Source organism: Anastrepha obliqua, chromosome 3 (assembly GCF_027943255.1).
Source record: "Anastrepha obliqua isolate idAnaObli1 chromosome 3, idAnaObli1_1.0, whole genome shotgun sequence".
In the NCBI taxonomy this organism is placed as follows: Eukaryota; Metazoa; Arthropoda; class Insecta; order Diptera; family Tephritidae; genus Anastrepha; species Anastrepha obliqua.
In genome coordinates, this window is record NC_072894.1 from 55,311,435 (window position 1) to 55,330,713 (window position 19,279).

The 19,279-nt window shown below is 36.3% G+C and overlaps 1 protein-coding gene across 3 annotated transcripts in view; it reads right to left on the reverse strand.

Moving 5' to 3' along the window:
- The window catches only part of LOC129241547 (SCY1-like protein 2), a 101,123-nt gene that overhangs the window by 72,052 nt on the left and 9,792 nt on the right, over positions 1-19,279 (reverse strand). For all 3 annotated transcript variants that reach the window (XM_054877943.1, XM_054877942.1, XM_054877941.1), the window contains exons 4-8: positions 15,799-15,954; positions 12,515-12,635; positions 11,610-11,705; positions 9,532-9,677; positions 881-1,011 (exon numbers count right to left, since the gene is read on the reverse strand). In XM_054877943.1, coding sequence (XP_054733918.1) covers positions 881-1,011; positions 9,532-9,677; positions 11,610-11,705; positions 12,515-12,635; positions 15,799-15,954 — 650 coding nt within the window. The remainder of the gene's footprint in view (positions 1-880; positions 1,012-9,531; positions 9,678-11,609; positions 11,706-12,514; positions 12,636-15,798; positions 15,955-19,279) is intronic.

Sequence of the window (19,279 nt, forward strand, 5' to 3'; positions counted from 1 at the left end):
TATAACACTTTTCAAGTCATTGCTTCGGTTGAACGGTATTTTTCCCATCAAAAAGCAATGTGAAATTAAAGAACGAAATTCTTTATGATTCACTGTTTTGAAAATAACAAAAGTAACGTCACTCTTAGCACAATAACTCACGAACAAATGAATAGAATCTCATGAAATTTTAATACCTGTCTTTTTGGGATTAGTAATAACAGAAAAAGAGGTGAGTGCAATAAAACTAGTGTCTTATATGTGTGAGATCTGGGACTTTTCAGTCCAAGTGTTATTATAATATTTTTTTTATTATCAAAGAAAAAGCGCTGCTAGCTTTTCCTTGAATTAAATGTCTTGCTTTCAAAACTATACTTCTTTGTGGTCTTCCTCGGGATTCATGCTTTATCAGTTCACCGGCCATTTCGACCAGTTGGTATATACCTATCTCAACAAAAGTAGCATTAATAAATAGAAAAATTTTATATAATTATCGGATATAAATAAATAATATTTTTCAGATAACTACATCAAACACTAGAGCTTAAATTAAAATTAAGGAAATCATTTTTAAACTTGTTATTTTGTCCCGTTGGTATATCTAGTGTTAAACGTTACATAGCTAGGGCATATGTACAGTAGAGACTTAGCTCAATACGAATACGTACTTGGGTTTTGTAAAAATAAAAAAAAAGTTCGACGGCAAGTAGAACCACGGTATCAAAAATTTGGGATGGGAAAGCTATGTATCCAATTTTCGAATAAAATAATACCTATGTATATGGTTTATGGCAAACAAATTTCATAAATTTGCTTCTGGTATACACGGCATATGATGTATATCACATGTAAGTATATATTAATTATATTTTTTTCGCAATTGATTATCATTCTTACTTACACAAAGTACTTAATCAGTTGCAGCAGTTGCGCCGTCGGCCTGGCAGTAGCATCTTTACTAACCAAACGTGAGGTGGCCTCCTGTAGTGGTACCGGTACTCGCGGCAGCATTTTCTGCACAGACTCCTCCAGCTAAAGTAATTCCATAATATGAAGTAAAGTTTTTGAATTACATATTTTTCACAGTTATTGCATTGAATGAGTTTGAAATATAATATAATATCAATCACATTTGACACTGAATTGTTGAATGAAAGTATTGATTGCTGCTAAAGTTTAAATTCTAAAAAACAAACTAAATTTGAATTGTAGTAGCCGTGTGAGAGTAAACTTTGTAAAAGTAAACTTTAAAGGGGTGAAGTGTTCATAGAACTTTTCCGCACACTTCACTTTCAAATGTGTTTGGTGTACACACGTCCATACATAAATAAACACATATCAATGAAATTAAAAACAATTTCTTGGAGGTAGCTAGTTTTCCTAATTGAAGTATGAAGTATTTATAGCATTTATATTTATTCTTTCAAACTCATTGGAATTGATATTTGAAAACATATCCTTTCAAATTACAATAAACAACAAGCAGGTAATTGAAACTAAACATAAAGTAAAGGCTGAATAAGATTCATAAATTATAAATCTCACAATTACTGTAACTCAACTTCAGCTCAAAATATGATAAAAGGAAATTTCTTTGGATTTTACTTTTTAAGGGTTTGTCAATAAGAGCGTTGGAACTTTGAAAATAAATAAATCAGAAAAATTAAAGTGATATTGCTACAATTGTATTGGTGGCATTTTTTCTAGCGTACTGCACAAAATGTCAAAGACACCCTGGAACTCATCTATCAGATGGACCCGCCCATACATTTTTTTCGAAAAACGATGTGCATGCAGCAATAAAAAGGCTCAAAACAAAGAAAGATAGCGGATGTGATGTCATCGCTTGAGAACTGCCCGGTAAAGGAGTCTCGTTTTCTCACGAATGTATTGTATAAGTATACAATAATGTTGTACTAACAGATTTTGTTCCTCCACAATGGAAATAAAACTGATCCTTAAATCAGGAAAATACGCAGAAAAAGTGGAAACTTCTTGTATCATACCTTCAGCTTAATGCCCATTGCCTTTAAAGTTATGCAGTCCGTTTTCCTTAAAATTATTGTGCCCACATTTACAGATTGAATATGAATACCTAATCACCAATTCGGCTTCAGAAAAAAAAAAACAAGTAGACAGACTCGTAAATAGTATTCACAAAGCTTTTGAGCAATTCTCGACATATGTACATATCTCAAGCCTTCGACCCCGTTTGTCTTGATGGCTTACTTTGCAAAATAAAATTCACTGTACCCATTAATAAGTATACTGACACTGACACAGACTGACACTTCTTTGATAAACAAAACGAAAAACAATCTGAACTCTACGGCAGTTTAGCTGGCGTACCCTGTGGCTCAATACTTTACTTGCTTTACACGAAAGATCTACCATTCACAGAGGAAACTATTTTCGGACCTTTTACAGATGACACCGCCCTATTCGCTATTAACTTCCACTCCACACTTCCACTTCGCTCAAACTCCAGACAGGACTTGATAAAATAGCTCAATGACCGAAAATTTGGAAAATAAATGCAAGCAGACAAAATCTGCTGAAGTTACTTTTACACTCAAATGAAACACCCGTTAAACTTAATAATGTAATCATACCCCAAAATAATGTGACGAAATGGCTTGGCATATTTTCATCAAACGCAAAGCACTTGGAATTAAACTCGACAACCTATATTGGTTACTTAATCGAAATTCCCATGTTTTTCTTCACCAATATGATCTATGGTATACAACTTTGGGACACTGCAGCTATCTCTAACATCGAAATGCTGCAAAGATTCCAGTCCAAAATTTTAGGAATGATTACAAATGCTCCATATTACATCACAAATGCCCAAATGCATCTCAAACTTCTCAGAATTGCTGAAAAAATAAAAAAGCTTGCCACATCTCACCATAAAAGACTTCAATCGCACACAAACCCCTTAAACACAGAAATAACTCTCAATCCCATCTCCTTAAAAGACTAAAAAGGAAATCAACCGTGGTCTTATAATGCCAATAATCAAAAATCTTAGGATTAAAATATATTATATTTTTGAGGTCAATGACTATCGCGGCCCATCTTAATGGACTACTTTTCGATGAGATCTTTGCATAAATTGATCACGAGGCCAGTGATTTCAAGTAGCCACACAAAAAAGTACGAGCGGCGTTAAGTCAAATGATTTCGGTGGCCAGTGAACCATAGCTGAAATTAATTCCCGAAGCCAAAGAATAATATCCCCCAAAGCCTATTAGCGAACTATTTGTGGTTTTTTTGGGGTTTAGCTCTTCAGTTAAAAGATCTCATCCGTCCCGTGAAAAATAACCACAAATAAGAGGGGATACTCGGCAAGACACCAAAAAAAGGGTGTAAGTGCCAATTATTATTAATTGATCTTTGTCAGGTCTCGATAATAACTCGCCAATCTAACTTTTCCGCACAATGTGGCATAGTGTGCTGTAAATTTTTCCGCACAAGACAGTAATATAAGGTTGTCAAAAAAGTCTTGCGGTATTTTTATTGAATTTTCAATTGATCATAAAATTGTTTATAATAATGCGATTTAAGTCAAATATGCGCCGTTTTGTTCGATGACGAGTTCCCAACGAGATGCCAACTTCATAATGCCCCTCTTATAGAAGCTCGCTTCGATATTTTCAAAAAACCCGCAAGACTTTTTTGACAACCTTATATTTCCGAAAGTCCTTGGATTTCTTTGACATATAGAAACTGCTTCAACAGACCCTGATCCAGCTATCCCAATCTTATGGATAAATTACGAACTGTGGACTCTGCTGGATGGTCACAAACACCATAAACTGGATGTGCACGAAATGTTTGGCGTACATGTAGATTCTAATGCAATGTTGAATCTTGCAGTATTCCATGATTGAATGTCAAGACTAAAGTATTGCCAAATTTCAGAGCAGTTGCTTTACTAAGATGACCGCTAAACGCTATCAAAGTTTGGGTGTACCTACGGGAAAACCCTCTACGTACATTCATTCAATTTAAACTTTATCAATGTCAATAGCTTTTTGCAACAGCACATAAACTTCCGTTTCTAGATGATAGTTTGGCTTAAGCATCAGCATTTAGGACTCTTAAACGAAGTACTTCACTGCAATAAAGGCAATTCGGAAGCATAACACTTCAAACCAATTATAATCGGAAACAGACAAAAAAAAAAAAACAAAGAAAAAGCAAGCACTATGAAGGAATCAGTTTACAATTGTTTTTTTTTTTTTCTTGGCCACTTCAGTGAATTAAGTTTCTATAGTAGTTGAATTAATTCTGTTGTTTTTTTCTGGAATTTACCATGCTTAAAAATTGAGATAAAAGCAAACAGCATTGATTGCTTCACTGCAGGTGAATAAGAAAAATATATTGCCAAAAATCAATCTCCCAGCAGCGACTTGTGTGTAGCGGTCTTCTTCTTATATCATACTTGTATAATCATTACAGCACCACAATTCAAAATTTTATTTAATCAGAGTTACCCTCATACATAGTCCCACTTCTTCGAAGTGGATATCATTATTAAATATTTAAGCAGAAAGTTGAATGAGGAAGCTCGTTTTCCAATTCATATTTGACTGATGTCAGCGCAAGATGGGTATAAAAAAAATTACTCCACTTCAAAAGCATAAAAAGGGTAAATTGTTCTCGCCAACCGAATTATTATTGCAGACGAAATTTGCTTTGAGTCGAACCTGAGTCGAAGCAAGAGTCTATCCAGGGCCATACAAAATGTATGACACCGTGTCAAATAACTCAATCGACTGGAGAGGTGATGGATACTGCTGTTTGGGAATCCATGTTGCTGTTGGATCAAAAAGAAAACACTTAAAGTATGTATTACCTTCAATTAAAAAAAAAATGTCTTTAAAAAAAAATTGTCTTGAACTGTGTTTGTCTTGCACAACCCTTCATCCACTCATATTGCGATGATTGCCATGCACAAGTGTAGCTTCGCAACATTCAAAGCCGCCAGACTTTTTTTATGCGATGTTTTTTCATGGCAGAAATACACCTGCCGAGAGGCGACCGCTATTCGAAAAAACTTGATCTATTATTTTAGCGTTTCATGCACGCAGATTTGAACCTACGCCCTTTCGAATGGTAGACACGCACCAACCCATACGGCTACGGTGGTCACCATACAAATCTTCAAAACACTGAGTAACTGCAAAGCACATATTTCAGCCAGTTTTTTATACGTACAGTCTGTCTAATGGAAGCGTAGTCGCAATAAGTTAGAAACTATTTGGCCTATTCGATTCTAACTAACTGCATTGCATGGACTTATAATATTTATTATATTTTTATTTTATGTGCACATTCTTACTATGGAGTATAAGCGATCACAGTAACAAATTGTTCACTAATTTTAAAACAAATTTGATAAAGGATTACTTATTCTTTTTTACATTAAACCAAACTACAAAATATGAGATATGATATTGTGGTAATTGTCTCTGCATCGGGCTGCTTCAACCAACTGTCCTCAATCCTGTCTGCTCTCTTATGTTACTTAGCTTTCTTCCCATTCCTCGGTGGCCTTCGATGTTACCTTGCACAAACAGTTGCAACACCTCGTATTTAGGACCACGCCTAATATGACCAAAATATGAGGTTTTGCGGCGCTTTATCTTTAAAAAAAGCTCTCTATCTTTTCTAGGTTTCGTAAAGACTTCTCTGTTACTAACTGATAACACTCAACTATTCATACTCGTAACCTTTATTCATACTCGTAACCTTTAGAGATACACACCTTACATTAAATCAAACCAAACGTAACATTTCAGGAACCAAAGACTTAATTTCCTGTTCAAGCTTTTACTGGAAAGAAATTTTCTGAAATTGAAGAAAACTTCTCTCGCTGCTCTAAACCGACAGCAAATTCATCTGTTATTTGCCCATGTTCCGCTAAGCCAATATCCTAAATACTTAAATCGCGGTACTCTTTGGATCGGATTGTCATATAAGTTATCATAGGTACAATATATAACGATTTTTTTATTATTATTATTCCATACTCTTTTAGGAGCTAAAGGATTCAACAAAAGTTTTCCAAACATTTTTATTTCTAGACATAAATCTCAGTTCATTAAAGGATTTTCCAGTTTCATTGCGGATAGTTCTTTACCAAGTCATCTATGGTCTGCCTCTTCTTCTCGTTCCTTTCGGGTTCCAAGTCAAAGCGGCATGCGGCAGAGTATGCCCTATCTTCTTTTCTTTTCTAACGATTATAACGATTTTATTGGTTTCAAAACAGTTACAATTTTTAATTTTATTGGTTTTGGTCGTTAGAGTCTGGCAAAAGACTAAAGACTAAACCTAAACTCAAGCTTATTTTATTGATAGTAAATGCAGCAGCGAATGAAGTTGGTATTCTTGCCGCAGGTAACTTCCAACACGCGCACTTTCGCAGACATAGCGTCAGGATTTGTATGCGAGCGAAATGTTTCCCATTAGCGCATTAGCAGGTGTCATACGAGGGGTGCCTTTTATATGTCGGGATTAGAGAACAAAAACAAATTTTAATCATCGAAAATCCCTTTATTGTTTTTCAAAATATTCTCCATGAAGATCTATACAACCAATTGTCGAAGCACTTTTGCCACTCTGAATGAGGTACGTCCAAAACATGCATTCGGAATGCCGCAACCGCTTCTTCAGGTGTCGAAAAACGTTGACCTCTCAGTTTGTTTTTTACGTACGGGAATAAAAAGAAGTCATTCGGTGCCAAGTCAGGACTATACGGCGGATGACCCATTAATTCGATGTTTTGGGTGCTCGAAAATGCAGTTGTTTGAGTCGATGTGTGAGAGCTCGCATTGTCCTGGTGAAGAGTGATCCGTCTTTGGCGATTGGTTTTCCTAATTTCTTGTAAGACAACTGGAAAACAAATGGTTGTGTACCACTCAGAATTTACTGTTCTGCGTTGTTCTAGTGGTACGGTTGCGACATGTCCAGTTTTTCCGAAAAAACAGGCGACCATTTGCTTGGAAGTGTTTCGTGCGCGAACAACTTTTGTTGGATTTGGCTCATCTTGAAACACCCATACAGTCGACTGCTGCTCACTTTTGGGCTCATACGCGTAAAACCATGATTCATCACCTGTCACGATGTCATAGACGTGTTTCGAAGCTCCGCGATCGTATTTTTTGAGCATTTTCTTCGACCAATCGACACGAGCCTTTTTTTGAGCGACTGACAAATTGTGTGGGATTCAACGTGAACAAATTTTTTTGACAGTCAAATGTTTATGCAATATTGAATGTATGCTGGTCCCACTAATGCCTAAGATTGTCTCAATCTCACGATAGGTCACATGACGATCTTGCAATATCAGTTCGCGCACAGCATCAATGGTTTTCGGAACAACAACTGAATTTGGACGACCTTTACGAAATTCGTCTTGGAGTGAACTACGACCACGATTGAATTCACCATACCATCGATAAACACTGGTCCTTGATGGAGCTTTATCGCCAAAAAATGAATTAAGTTCATCCATGCAATGTTACTGAGTTAATCCACGTCGAAAGTTGTAAAAAATAATCGCACGAAAATGTTCACGATTTAATTTCATTTTAAGTTACTGTAAACAATACAAATAGCGCTGGTATTTCAAAACGTTCTGGTTCTGAGTACGTAAAAGCCAAAAAATGTCAAACTTTGCGATACAGCTGTCAGTTGCCAGATTGCAACACCAGGGTTGCCAAATCCCGAAATATAAAAGGCACCCCTCGTATTCGCTATGCGTTGTTTGCGGACAAGAGCGTCAGCGTTTTATATGGGAACGTAATGTTTGCCATGAAGACGCTAGCACGTATTAATTTATACATAAATGTTTGAATCGGTGATTTGTTGAATTTGGTTTTTTTGGTGTTAATACTAAGGCCGTATTGCAGAGTTTTTTTCGCTGACTTCTTTAACGAGATATTGCAGAACATTAATTTTGAGAGCCAATAGTGTGAAGGCATCGGCAAATCGTATATTATTTATTATTTCGCTATTGACTTTTATTCCTAAGCTTCTTCACATATAAAGTATATTCCGAGTATAAATTAAAGACCGTTAGTGTAAAATACATCCTTGGTGAACTGTCCTCTTGAATGCAACATCACTTCTCACATCCTTTTTTAGTCTCGCGTTCGCAGTTTGACAAAAATACGAGTTGAAAATGAACCTTATTTATTTTTCATCAATATCTTAAAATGTCAAATATTTTTGTGGCAGTACCAAATCAAAAGCCTTTTGATAGTCAGTGAAAACCGAACTTCTTTACAGTTTTGTACTAGAACTTGAAGGCTGAACATCGCTTCGCGCTTTCATATAGCTTGTTTGAACCCCAATTATGTGCAACCCATTGATTGTTCACATTTTGTAAATAATTTTTTTGGCTTCCTCTGGCAAAGTCATTGACATTTTTAACTTCGGTATACGGCGGCCGCCGTAGCCGAATGGGTTGTTGCGCGACTACCATTCGGAATTCACAGAGAGAACGTAGGTTCAAATCTCGGCGAAACACCAAAATTAAAAGAAAAAGAAAACATGTTTCTAATAGCGGTCGCCCCTCGGCAAGCAATGGCAAACCTCTGAGTGTATTTCTGCCATGAAAAAGTTCCTCATAAAAATATCTGCCGTTCGGAGTTCGAACAACATCAAGACGCACACCACAAAGGAGGAGGAGCTCGGGTGTACGCGCCAATTATATAATATATATGTATATGTAAATACCATTTCACCAATTTATTTATGATTAATTAAGTCTTCGACTTCTTCAAATATTTTGCTAAAGATGCACGTGATATTTTTATACTTTTAGAGGGTGTACATAGGAACACTGCTTGTAATAGTTTCACTACGCGGAGCTCATTTTGTAAAAACAACGTACGTCTTCTAAATTTCTCACAAAAGTAACAAATTGCACAACGCGTATTGCGAAAAGGATACGCCTATTTAGCGGCGCACAAATTATTTTATAATGCAACTCTTACACGCTACGGTTACACATCTATTAGACAGACTGTGCACAGTTTATGTGTTATGAGTTCTGAGTTTTGAGCCTGTATTTATTACTTCAAGTCAGCTTTTTTGTTTTTGTACTTTAAATAAATGAAGCTAGAAATCTAATTAGGTTTTGAGGAAAATTGTTGATTACATTTGTATACAAGTGGCGCACTGCTCGGGTTAGGTGTGTGCCTAGAAAGATGAATGGCATCTGTGAAGTGAATTTTACTGAATAGAAGCTGCAAAGGTGTAGAAGTTTGTTGTTACTATGTATATGTATATGAGTGCATAGAAAAAGTATGATGTTGAGCTTGAGTTGCAAATAAAGTTATCGAATGAAAAGCAATCAAATTTGTTTCTAGCAAAATAGTTTAAGAAGATAACGCAAGATAAATGAATGCATCTCCATAAATATAAGTATTGCCCTACTATATTTTTTGCTATTCAAATAATATAATAATAGTATAAATATGTATGCGTTTTTAAAATATTACAGTGTATAAAAAGAAAATAAATTAAGCTACTTACCGTTTCCAACTGCTTCATATAATTTGAAACTATATTACCGGCTTGTATAAGCGGACGTCCATTATTGAAGACGGCACATATTACCAAACCCAATGAAAACATATCACTAAGTAGGCTGCCCTTCGAAGTTAATTGAGTCTCGGGAGCTGGGTAAGGAAAAAGGAAATACAAATATAATATAGTTTAGGTCAACATTGTAGGTTATAAAAATTTTAGTATATTTGTATTTAATTTTAAGCATTTTAGAAATTAGTGACACCGAGTTGGGGAATCGATCAACAGAGTTCGGCGTACATATATGAAGGGATTCTTGTTCTTTAAACTTAAAATTATATCGACATAAAATCGGTCAGAATATGGACTATGGTACTTAGATACATGCCTAATTGGAAATTTAGAATATTTCAGGGATTTGGGCCTTAATTTGAACTCACTTTATATACCAAATCAAATTGGCAGCGACTCTGCTGGACTAACTTTACGAAAAATTTGCAAGCGAAAGCAACAACGAAGTTATCGAGCAAGATTCACAGCTAGCGAGTATGGTTATACCTCATAAAATTGGCATAACTCACTATTTTACAAACAAGTGCAATTTAAGGCAGCTACATTCCAGCTTTGATGTGTTCATTTGCGAGGGCGGTTCAATAAGTACACGTGTTTGATGACAGAGGGCGTTTCTGAGAGAAGTTGGTGTTAGCACCGACGGCAAAACAATTTTCAGACTAATTGATAGGTTAGTAAGGATTTGGCAACTATTCGAGTAAGACGTGTTTCGTGATTTTTGCAGAATCGTTCGGTACTTCGCTTTTTGTTCTTGGAGGAGATAAAAGCAAAGCTGAAAGCTGTCTATGACCACGGTTAGATATTGGTTCAACGAATTTAAACGTGGGCCAACATCTGTTTTTGATGACGGCATGATTCTCGCTGATCGACGAACGAAAATGCGCGAAGTAACAGAGACCATAGGTGTGTCGACCGGAATGCCAATTAATATTTAAGTTGGTGATAAAAACATTGTTGGCCCGATGGGTGCCGCGATTGCTCACGGTGTACAACAAGCGGATGCGGCTGTTAACTTTGAAGCAGTGTTTGGAGCAATTTAAGCGAGATCCGAAGGAATTTGTGCGCCGAGTTGTCACCGTTGATGAAACCTGGATCCATCATTACACACCAGAAACTAAGCAACAATCAAAACAATGGATTTCCCCCGGTGAATCTGCTACAAAGAAGACGAAGACAGAAGACAATTTAAAACCACTCACTTCATTTAGATAAAACTATTAATTTTAATTTAACAAAAACTCACTTCGAATGACTCACTATAAAATTAAGCACTTGCAAAAGGCAAAGGTACTCCCACAACTTCGCTTTAGATGGCCAAATCTTGTATTCTATCATCATTGCTTCCACATCGAACTTTACGTTGCCTTTGTTGTAATGCTGCAAGGAACAATTGCTGTTGCATCCTTAAACTTTTAAGATTAAGCAAGTAAGCTTTTCTAAACTGCAATCAAAACTCGATGGTATTGACTAGGAAAACTCAATATGTTTATTATAAACGAATAGAATTCGTTCTAAAATTAGGTTTTTCGCCATTTTTCCCACACCAAAAATCAAAACTCTTTCAGCTGTCAAAAACTAATTGTCTAAGCTGAATTGTATGTGAGCAAACACGAAACTTAATGACTAAATTTAAAGCTTACTTGTCTCTGCTAATTGGTATTTTTTATCATAGTCTCAGTCTGCCGCCATTTTTAGCGCATAAAGATGTCAGCAGAAAGAATGTTGGGAGAGTCAGTGAATGGCCAAAACTACGCTCATCTGTTCTTTTCTCAAACAACAAAAGAAACAAAGGGACAATTTTGGATTTTTGGAAAACAATCATCTCCGTAATGCTACATTTTTCAATTCTTTAAAGTTATGTACTCTGCACTGTGCAAATGGAAGTTCAAGGCAACTAATTGTAGAAACAGTGTCTCATTATCGTCTGCGCCATTATTTTAGTTGGAAAGGAACCAAACAAACACCTACTTTTATCTTAGTGATAGTTATAAGTATTATTATTATATACTTACCCATAAAATCCAAGTTGGGTTGAGCCATTTTCGATACCCTGTTACTCCAAGGTTGACAAGGAACTAACTCATTTACATCAGTCTCATTCATTCTTTCTGTTGAAAATATATAGAAATAAAAGCAAGTAAGAAAGTGCTAAATTTGGTTCGGACTACAATTTATATACCCGCGCTCCTTTTAGTAAAATTGAATTTTTGCTGACGGTTCAAACTTGAAATCAAACTCACAGGCAATGCGAAAATATGAAACCGGCGGAGGTTCCATATAAAATGTGGCCCTATGTTGGATCGAAATAAGTTTGGGAGGAAAAGGTGCACCACGCTTTGGCGAATTTTATTAAGCCGTTATCGAAATGCATGCATTTTTGGTTTTACTATTAAATAGTTTTTCGTATTAAATAGTTTTTCGTATTAAATAATTCCTTCAATTATAACAGAGTTATTAAATTTTTTTCGTTTGAAAATTAAAGTTATATGGGTTGGCGTGGTTATTGACCAATTTCAAAACCACACTAACTTGGACAAAGAGTAATATGTGTACCAAGTTTAATTGACACATATTAATTTTTGCTCGAGCTATCATGCGCACGGACATGCGGCGGACAGCTTCGAAACCCTAAAATTGTAATTGCATTTATTACTATAGAAATTAACTGAAGTTAGGGAAGTCTGATTATTTGCGCTATCGATTTTCCCACACAAAGAGAATATATGGCTAATTTTAGCTAGAGACAGCAAATGGTGCATGTTATAATAAATCCATAAATACGTATATAGTATATTAAAATATTACCAGGTACAAGTTAAAATAAAATTATTATCAAATTATATTTTTCAACCTAGGTCAGCACAAGCGAGAGTATATAAAACCAATAAATTGATAAATTTTAAATAAATGCGCTCACCAATAAATTCTAAGCCAGCCAGCTTCCAGGTACCACGTTTGGTAACCAATATTGATGATGGGCACACATTCCGATGAATAACATGGCCCGAATAATGTAAATAGGATAAAGCTTCCACTAGCTGCGTAAATGAGAAAATTGAAAATTAAAGAAAATGATGTGAATATATATGTATGTATTATATACTTATATGTTCATAAGTATGTATGTGCATACAAACATACACAAACCTTTAACCTTTGTATTTATGTTACGTAGAAAAGTAATACATTGGAAATGCATTTGAAATGTTGGTTTCTTACAGAGAAATGGTTGCAGCCCGATATTTAATTCTTTACAATAAGAAAATAGTCAAGCTATAACGGGTGGTTTTTCAGAAGTTTGGTTTTCGACATGAAAATAAACAAGGTCCAGCGACTGGTTCCCACGCAAATAAGATTAAGATGATCCACGTCAAGGACGACCAAAAACAATAACAACACCAGAAATTATTTGAATATCATCGAGCGACTGAAAGAGTTTAAGCTGGCACCTCATTGAGCGATGAAAGAAATATTTTGACTCAAGTATTGGGCTGTCGCATGAAACAACAATGAAACAAAAACACATTCGAATGCGACTTTCTCAGCAACATTTAGAGGGTTTTCGAAAAGCTAAAGTAGATTTTGTGCAATGATTCAACACTATGGCTGAGACTTGGCTCTATCACCATGATCCTTCATCAAAACAAAGGCTAAAGAGTAGTGTTAACCTGGTTCTTCGGCTCCAAATCGAGTTCTTGTCCAGAAATCGATTACTTGCAAACTGGTAAAACTGAAAATTATTGTAAACTTTTAAGTTAGCTAAATGAAAAAATTAAGAAATCGTATAAAACCCAGTTTGCAAATGAAAAAAATTAGTTTTCATCAGTACAATCCACCATGTCGCAAGAACATGGCTAAAATCCATGAATCCATGAATTCCAGCCTGGAAATCCAATGGAGAATCTCTCTTGTCAACATGTGCTACTTTGGACTAAGTGAGCTGAGCTCTGCGTTGGAAAGATCAGATGGAGAAGAGCTTGGCTTCACTTCGTGTTTTCAATTGCCGCCGGTCAGCACGAATAAGAAACGACGCATAAGGGGTTATAGCGCCAATCAAGAAAAAAAAGAAAATCCATTTCTTAGCATCAGGCGTATTCACAAGATTTGGCCCGTAGTGACTTCCATCTGCTTGCATGCTTGCAGACCTAAAATAATTCATAAATTGGAATCTAATGAATCTAATGGAATTCGAACAATTATATAAATTTATTAATTCTGAATAAGAAAAAATCCATCACAGGCAAAACGATTAGCGAAACAAGGAGACGTCTATAACTCACTATGTTCTAAAATACTCATATGCAAGAACAAAATCAAACACTATTTAAAACGCTACTCCTAGATGCTGCGGTAATCTTAGCACAATAATATCCAGCAGAGACCACGTTTTTTTTTTTTTTGCCTGCGTAAACGAAATTCCCGTGAAGAATAATTTCAATTCGGAGGATGGAAAATAAAAATCGGAGTGAAAATTCCAAATATGCTTAAACTTCATAAAAGGTTTCACAAAACGAATCCGCTTTTCTAAACGAGGACATTGGGCAATTTTCAATCACTTCTCCTTCATAAAATGTAGGCCCTTTACTTTAATGAATACACATTCAAACTAACGCTGGCAAATCTGTTGATGACTTTGTAAAGATGTTCTGGAATTTATTTTCCTCTTTTATGGACAAAATTGTGCGCTCAGCCATAACTAATTAAGTAAACTAAAATGTCGACCATTACCAACTTCAAATATTGCCTACATTTCTAATTTCATACACTCATACATGTGCATACTTACATTCACTCACACCTTATTTGATACAGATACGATTTTTCTGTAAAGTGGTCAATAAGTATATTCATAAATACTACAAACAAGTATTCGCTCATTTCATTGTAACAAAAAAGAAAAAATGACAACATACAGAGAATTCATGCCGCAGCTTAAATTTGTATTCTTATTATACGAGAGTTTGTAGAATGCATTTGACATAAAGCAACGTTTTGGACATTTTCGTTCCGCGAGAGAGAAAAAAGATGTAACGTAGAGGAAAAGGAGAGAAAGGGATATACCTTATATATATCTTAGATATACTTTAGGCTATTTTTTGCTTGCTAATTTTTAGGTTGCTAATTTCTAGTGAGAAATAACACTGCCTACTTTTTGGCGCTTGTTTGTTGGTGCAAACTTGTAGCAAATATATTTTTGGTGCCTACTTTTTGGCGTTATATTTCTTTGGTGCCTACTGTTTGGGGCGTTTTTGGGTCCCAATTTTTTGGCGTTTTTTTTGTGCCTACTTTTTGGCGCTTAGTTCCGTTTCCTGGCCAGTGCGTGTGCGTGCTATAAAGTGCTACCCATTTGTGGCGTTGCTGCTGTCCTGAATCGCTGCGTTTGTGCGGGTGATAAACGCTCGGAGTAGTGCGCGTTGTTGCCGCGGCTTGTGTCCAGCGTTTACCTACACCGGTCGACCCTTCTCCGGTTTTTGTAAGTTTTGTCTATTTGTATTCTCTGCAAATGTTGTGAATTTATTTAGATATATATTCTTTCTCTCTCTCTCTCTCTCTCTCACTCTCTCTCATTCTCTCTCGGGTCTCTTTCTCTTTCTTTGTCTGCCTTGAAAGTTTCACTTCTGTTTTGTGTTCTACGGGCCACGCATGTTTTTAAGCCATGGGACCACGTACTTCGAGATATAAACATGAGTTGCTTTTGAAGCATTTCAAAGAAGCAATATCGCATCGTAAAAGAGCTGAAAAATGGCGCTTTGTAGAATTTTTAATTGTACCTTTCGTGTGGTAAATAAGGGACAACAGAATACAAATAGAACTGTGCAGAAAAATCCAAGCAAAAAGCTCCCCAGAGCTTGATGGAATGGTCGAAAAGGATTTATGTAAGACTTACCAGTGCAAGGGATAGAAGTAAAACTCCAGCATTTTGGAGGACCGTATTTTTTGTAGAGGAGATTAAGGTAAACGCATTTGCATCATTATTTTTATTTTCAACGCAATGAAATGAGTGAACACTTTTTATATTCTGTGTTGAAAAATGAAATCAAACAAAATAAATAAAATATCTTCATACTCTGTTTTTCCATTTTCACAACATATTATGAAATATATTGTAGAAGAGTCTACATAATAATCGTGTCTATATCGAATAAGGTGTGAGTGACTGTATATCGTGCAAACCAATTCATTATAACCGTACATACTCACCTGCAGAAAACCATATTTGAATTCGATATCTAAAAAATTATACTCTTTCGCATGAGCTGGCCGTTGTGGAATTGCTGTTGCTTGCTGTTGATAGCTCTGCGGGCCGGTGCCTGCTGCATTCGATGCCACGGCAATGTTTTCATAAGTTTTTGATTCCTGGAAATAATGCAGAATGGCAAATATATTCGGTTAATGGAAAGTCAAACAGAATTACAAAGTTCCAAATACAGACATGCGTTGTATGTATGTATATACATATTTATATTATAAAATATATTTACTTAATCTTACTTATCTCTAATTTTTTATTCCGTAAATTGTCACTGCAAGCCATTCTGGGCTTTAAGTAAAGGAAATTATATGCACTGCATTTTCCACCGAATTGTAGCTATGTAGTATTCAGCGATGCTCTAGCGTAATCAGCTAAAATTGTATGCTTTGAAACAACCGTGACTACATGTTTATGTACTGATATACGATTACAATTATACACGGTTATCAAAACGAGCCCAATTCAATAAATTTCTGCAGCTTAGGCTTAACCACATATGTAAATACACAAAATTCCATAGTTGTTGTTGTCACTTCCAGAACGCGGTAAACCCAGATTTGCTAATCTAACAAAAAATGTTAATTATCACTGCTTCCCACTTGACAACTCGGGATAAAGAAATTTCGTAAGACAATATCAAGCGCTGCCAGAGTTTTAGCAACACAAAAAGAGACGGGATTACGCATTTATTGCTATAAAAATATATTTTACACAAAAAAACTCAAACATTTTAGCTACCAGGCCGGTTTTCAAGAAGTAAGATCAACGATTGACCACTTTTTCGTACTAAGACGGATATTGGAAAAGTCTCGTGAATACGACATGACGACGTATCATCTTTTCATAGATTTCAAAGCAGCTTACAGCAGCATAGTTCGAAACCAGCTCTTCTCAGAGATGGCCGAGCCCGGCATTGCCGATAATCGACTATGCACAATGCAAGCAAAGGCGTGAGAGTTCAAGGCAATCTGTCACAAGAGTTCGACACCATTTCTACTCCTTAATATTGCCCTTGAAAAGGTTATCAGAGATTCAGGCGTAAACACAAAGGGAACTACTTCATTTAAATCGGTTCAGTTGCTGGCTTACGTGGGCGACATGAGCAGTATTACATCCTCATTGCCTAGTTGGAAAGAAGCCTTAGAAGGTATAGAAAGAGCAACAAAAATATGCTCTTGAAAATAAATGGTCCCAAAACTAAAGCGCTTTTTCAGCTTCATCGGACTCTGTCAGAAACAATGTGGATCAATTAATGTAAATCTCTTTATAAATAGACGCTGCTGATCTTTGAGAAGAGATGTCTTTGGCGCGATATGTGATAAAGGCGAATATTGGAAGCGCTGCAACCTTAAACTCGAAAAATCGAACGTGCACTCGTTTGTAATAACCACAATAAGTCACATATTACAGCCAAATACCGACTACCCATCCCACTCTTTAGAACGTACCACCGACAGAGAAGAAGGGACTGCCTGCCGCTCAGATGATTGACGGTGCAGATGAAAACTTGGGTTTTTTGTGGTTTCAGGCATGGAAGACACAGGTACGAAACCAAGATAATTCCAGGCATAGGCTGCAGCTGGTGAAGACTAGAGCAGGGTTATTCAGCAAACAATAATGATGATTATGCTACAATTTGAAAAGAGCCCTCTGTATTGAGAATATTTCACGTGTAGGTTTTGGTGAAGCATTTTACTGTTAGAATTGTTGCCATTGTTTGACGACAATTCGAAATACCTCTTTGATTTCTTTCAACCAAATTATTTACAGAAATATTAAATCGTTCCACTAAAGTTACTTTCTGAAATGTAACCAATAGGCAATATTATCGTCAGAAAAGACGAAATACATTTTTCGCAGAGAAAAAGTAGTAATTCGCTAGTGTAAGCCAATTGGGAACTACTTTTGAAACCACAGCCCAGAAAAGTCAAGTTGTACTAGTAGCAAGTTATATGCATAATAATACACACATTTGCCCACATGTAATCAAATGTAGATTGCGGTTAGGGGAGGTGTGGTGTGTGCTGGTCAAACTGCGGTGTATCAATTTCCTCAGAAATGCACTCAACACTCCTTCCACTAGCAAAGCAACAGACAGTTAATGGCGAGCAACGCCATACTGCAAATATACGTCGTAGGAACATACAGACTCGTCCAAAAAGTCGCTTTTTTATGATTCATATGTTATTTTGTCAGTGAAAACCATATCTTTGCGGAACGAAATTAATCATGCTTTATGCTTGAGAAACGTTTGGAAATATTGCTGGAAATGGACCACAAATTATCTTGTCTAAGCCGCTATGATTCTGTTCTCTTAACTATGATTTGGTGATCGGAAAATATGCCTGTGAACATCAAGAAGCCAATACATTTCCAGAGGGAGAGAGTTTGGTGCGGAGATGTCGCTTCGGACAACGGTGGGCACTAAGACGAATGAAAAACGATTTTTGTAGCCGTAAATAGTCGTAATTCTTTGGTTTCAGGAGGATTGCGCGTCAAGTTCAGTAACCGAGTTATCAGCCGTCTTAACGATGCCAACTGGCTGCCCTGGAACTAAGATTTGACGCCGTTAAATTTTTTGTGTGGGTGCTGTGCAGAACCGATGTTATGCGAAGAGTCCATTAAAGATTCAGGCGCTAGAGGCAAACATCGAGCACGCTTTTCGTGAGATAGAGCTAGAAGTTGTCGCCAAAGTTATGGAAAACTGGTTATGAGGGTGCGCTACAGCGAGGCCAGCCGAGGTATCGACATGAATGAAATCTCGTTTCATAAATAATGGGAATGTTCGCTCTTTCAAATAAACCAACAATGTACCGAAGAATATTGTTTTTGTTTTTCATTCATATATAGAACACCCTTTATATTCAAACCACATACATGCATATTTACTGTACGCACCAAACTCAAATTTAACCCTATACGCTGTCACATATCACAGGGCAGTGTCCACGGCGTTGCAACCTGTGGTGTATAAATATGTATGTACGCCAAACACAGGCGGCTTGACGTGAAAACCAACGCTGAAAATACATCAAGTACGAACATGTATTGTGGCGAAGGCGATCCGTTGGCGTGCACAGCACTGAACTAGCAAAATTGCTGCGGTAGAGTAACCCCAGCATTTGTGTTCGATGTAAGCCAAAATGTGAAAACTTTATCTGTCACAATGTGCCGCATGAAACCGGCCACCAGGTATGCCTGGCTGACTGGTCGCTTATGCATATACATATATATAATATGTATGTTACACATGTGTATCTTGCATGCGTATAAGCACATACTCGTATAACTACAAATATATACAAATTGACGATGGTAAAGCTAAATTTTTGAAACCATTACACAAAGTTAAAAATTCATTAGGTGCCTACTGGGCGGCATGGGGAGAGAAAATAGATACAATCTTATAAAAAAAAGTTTTGGAAATAT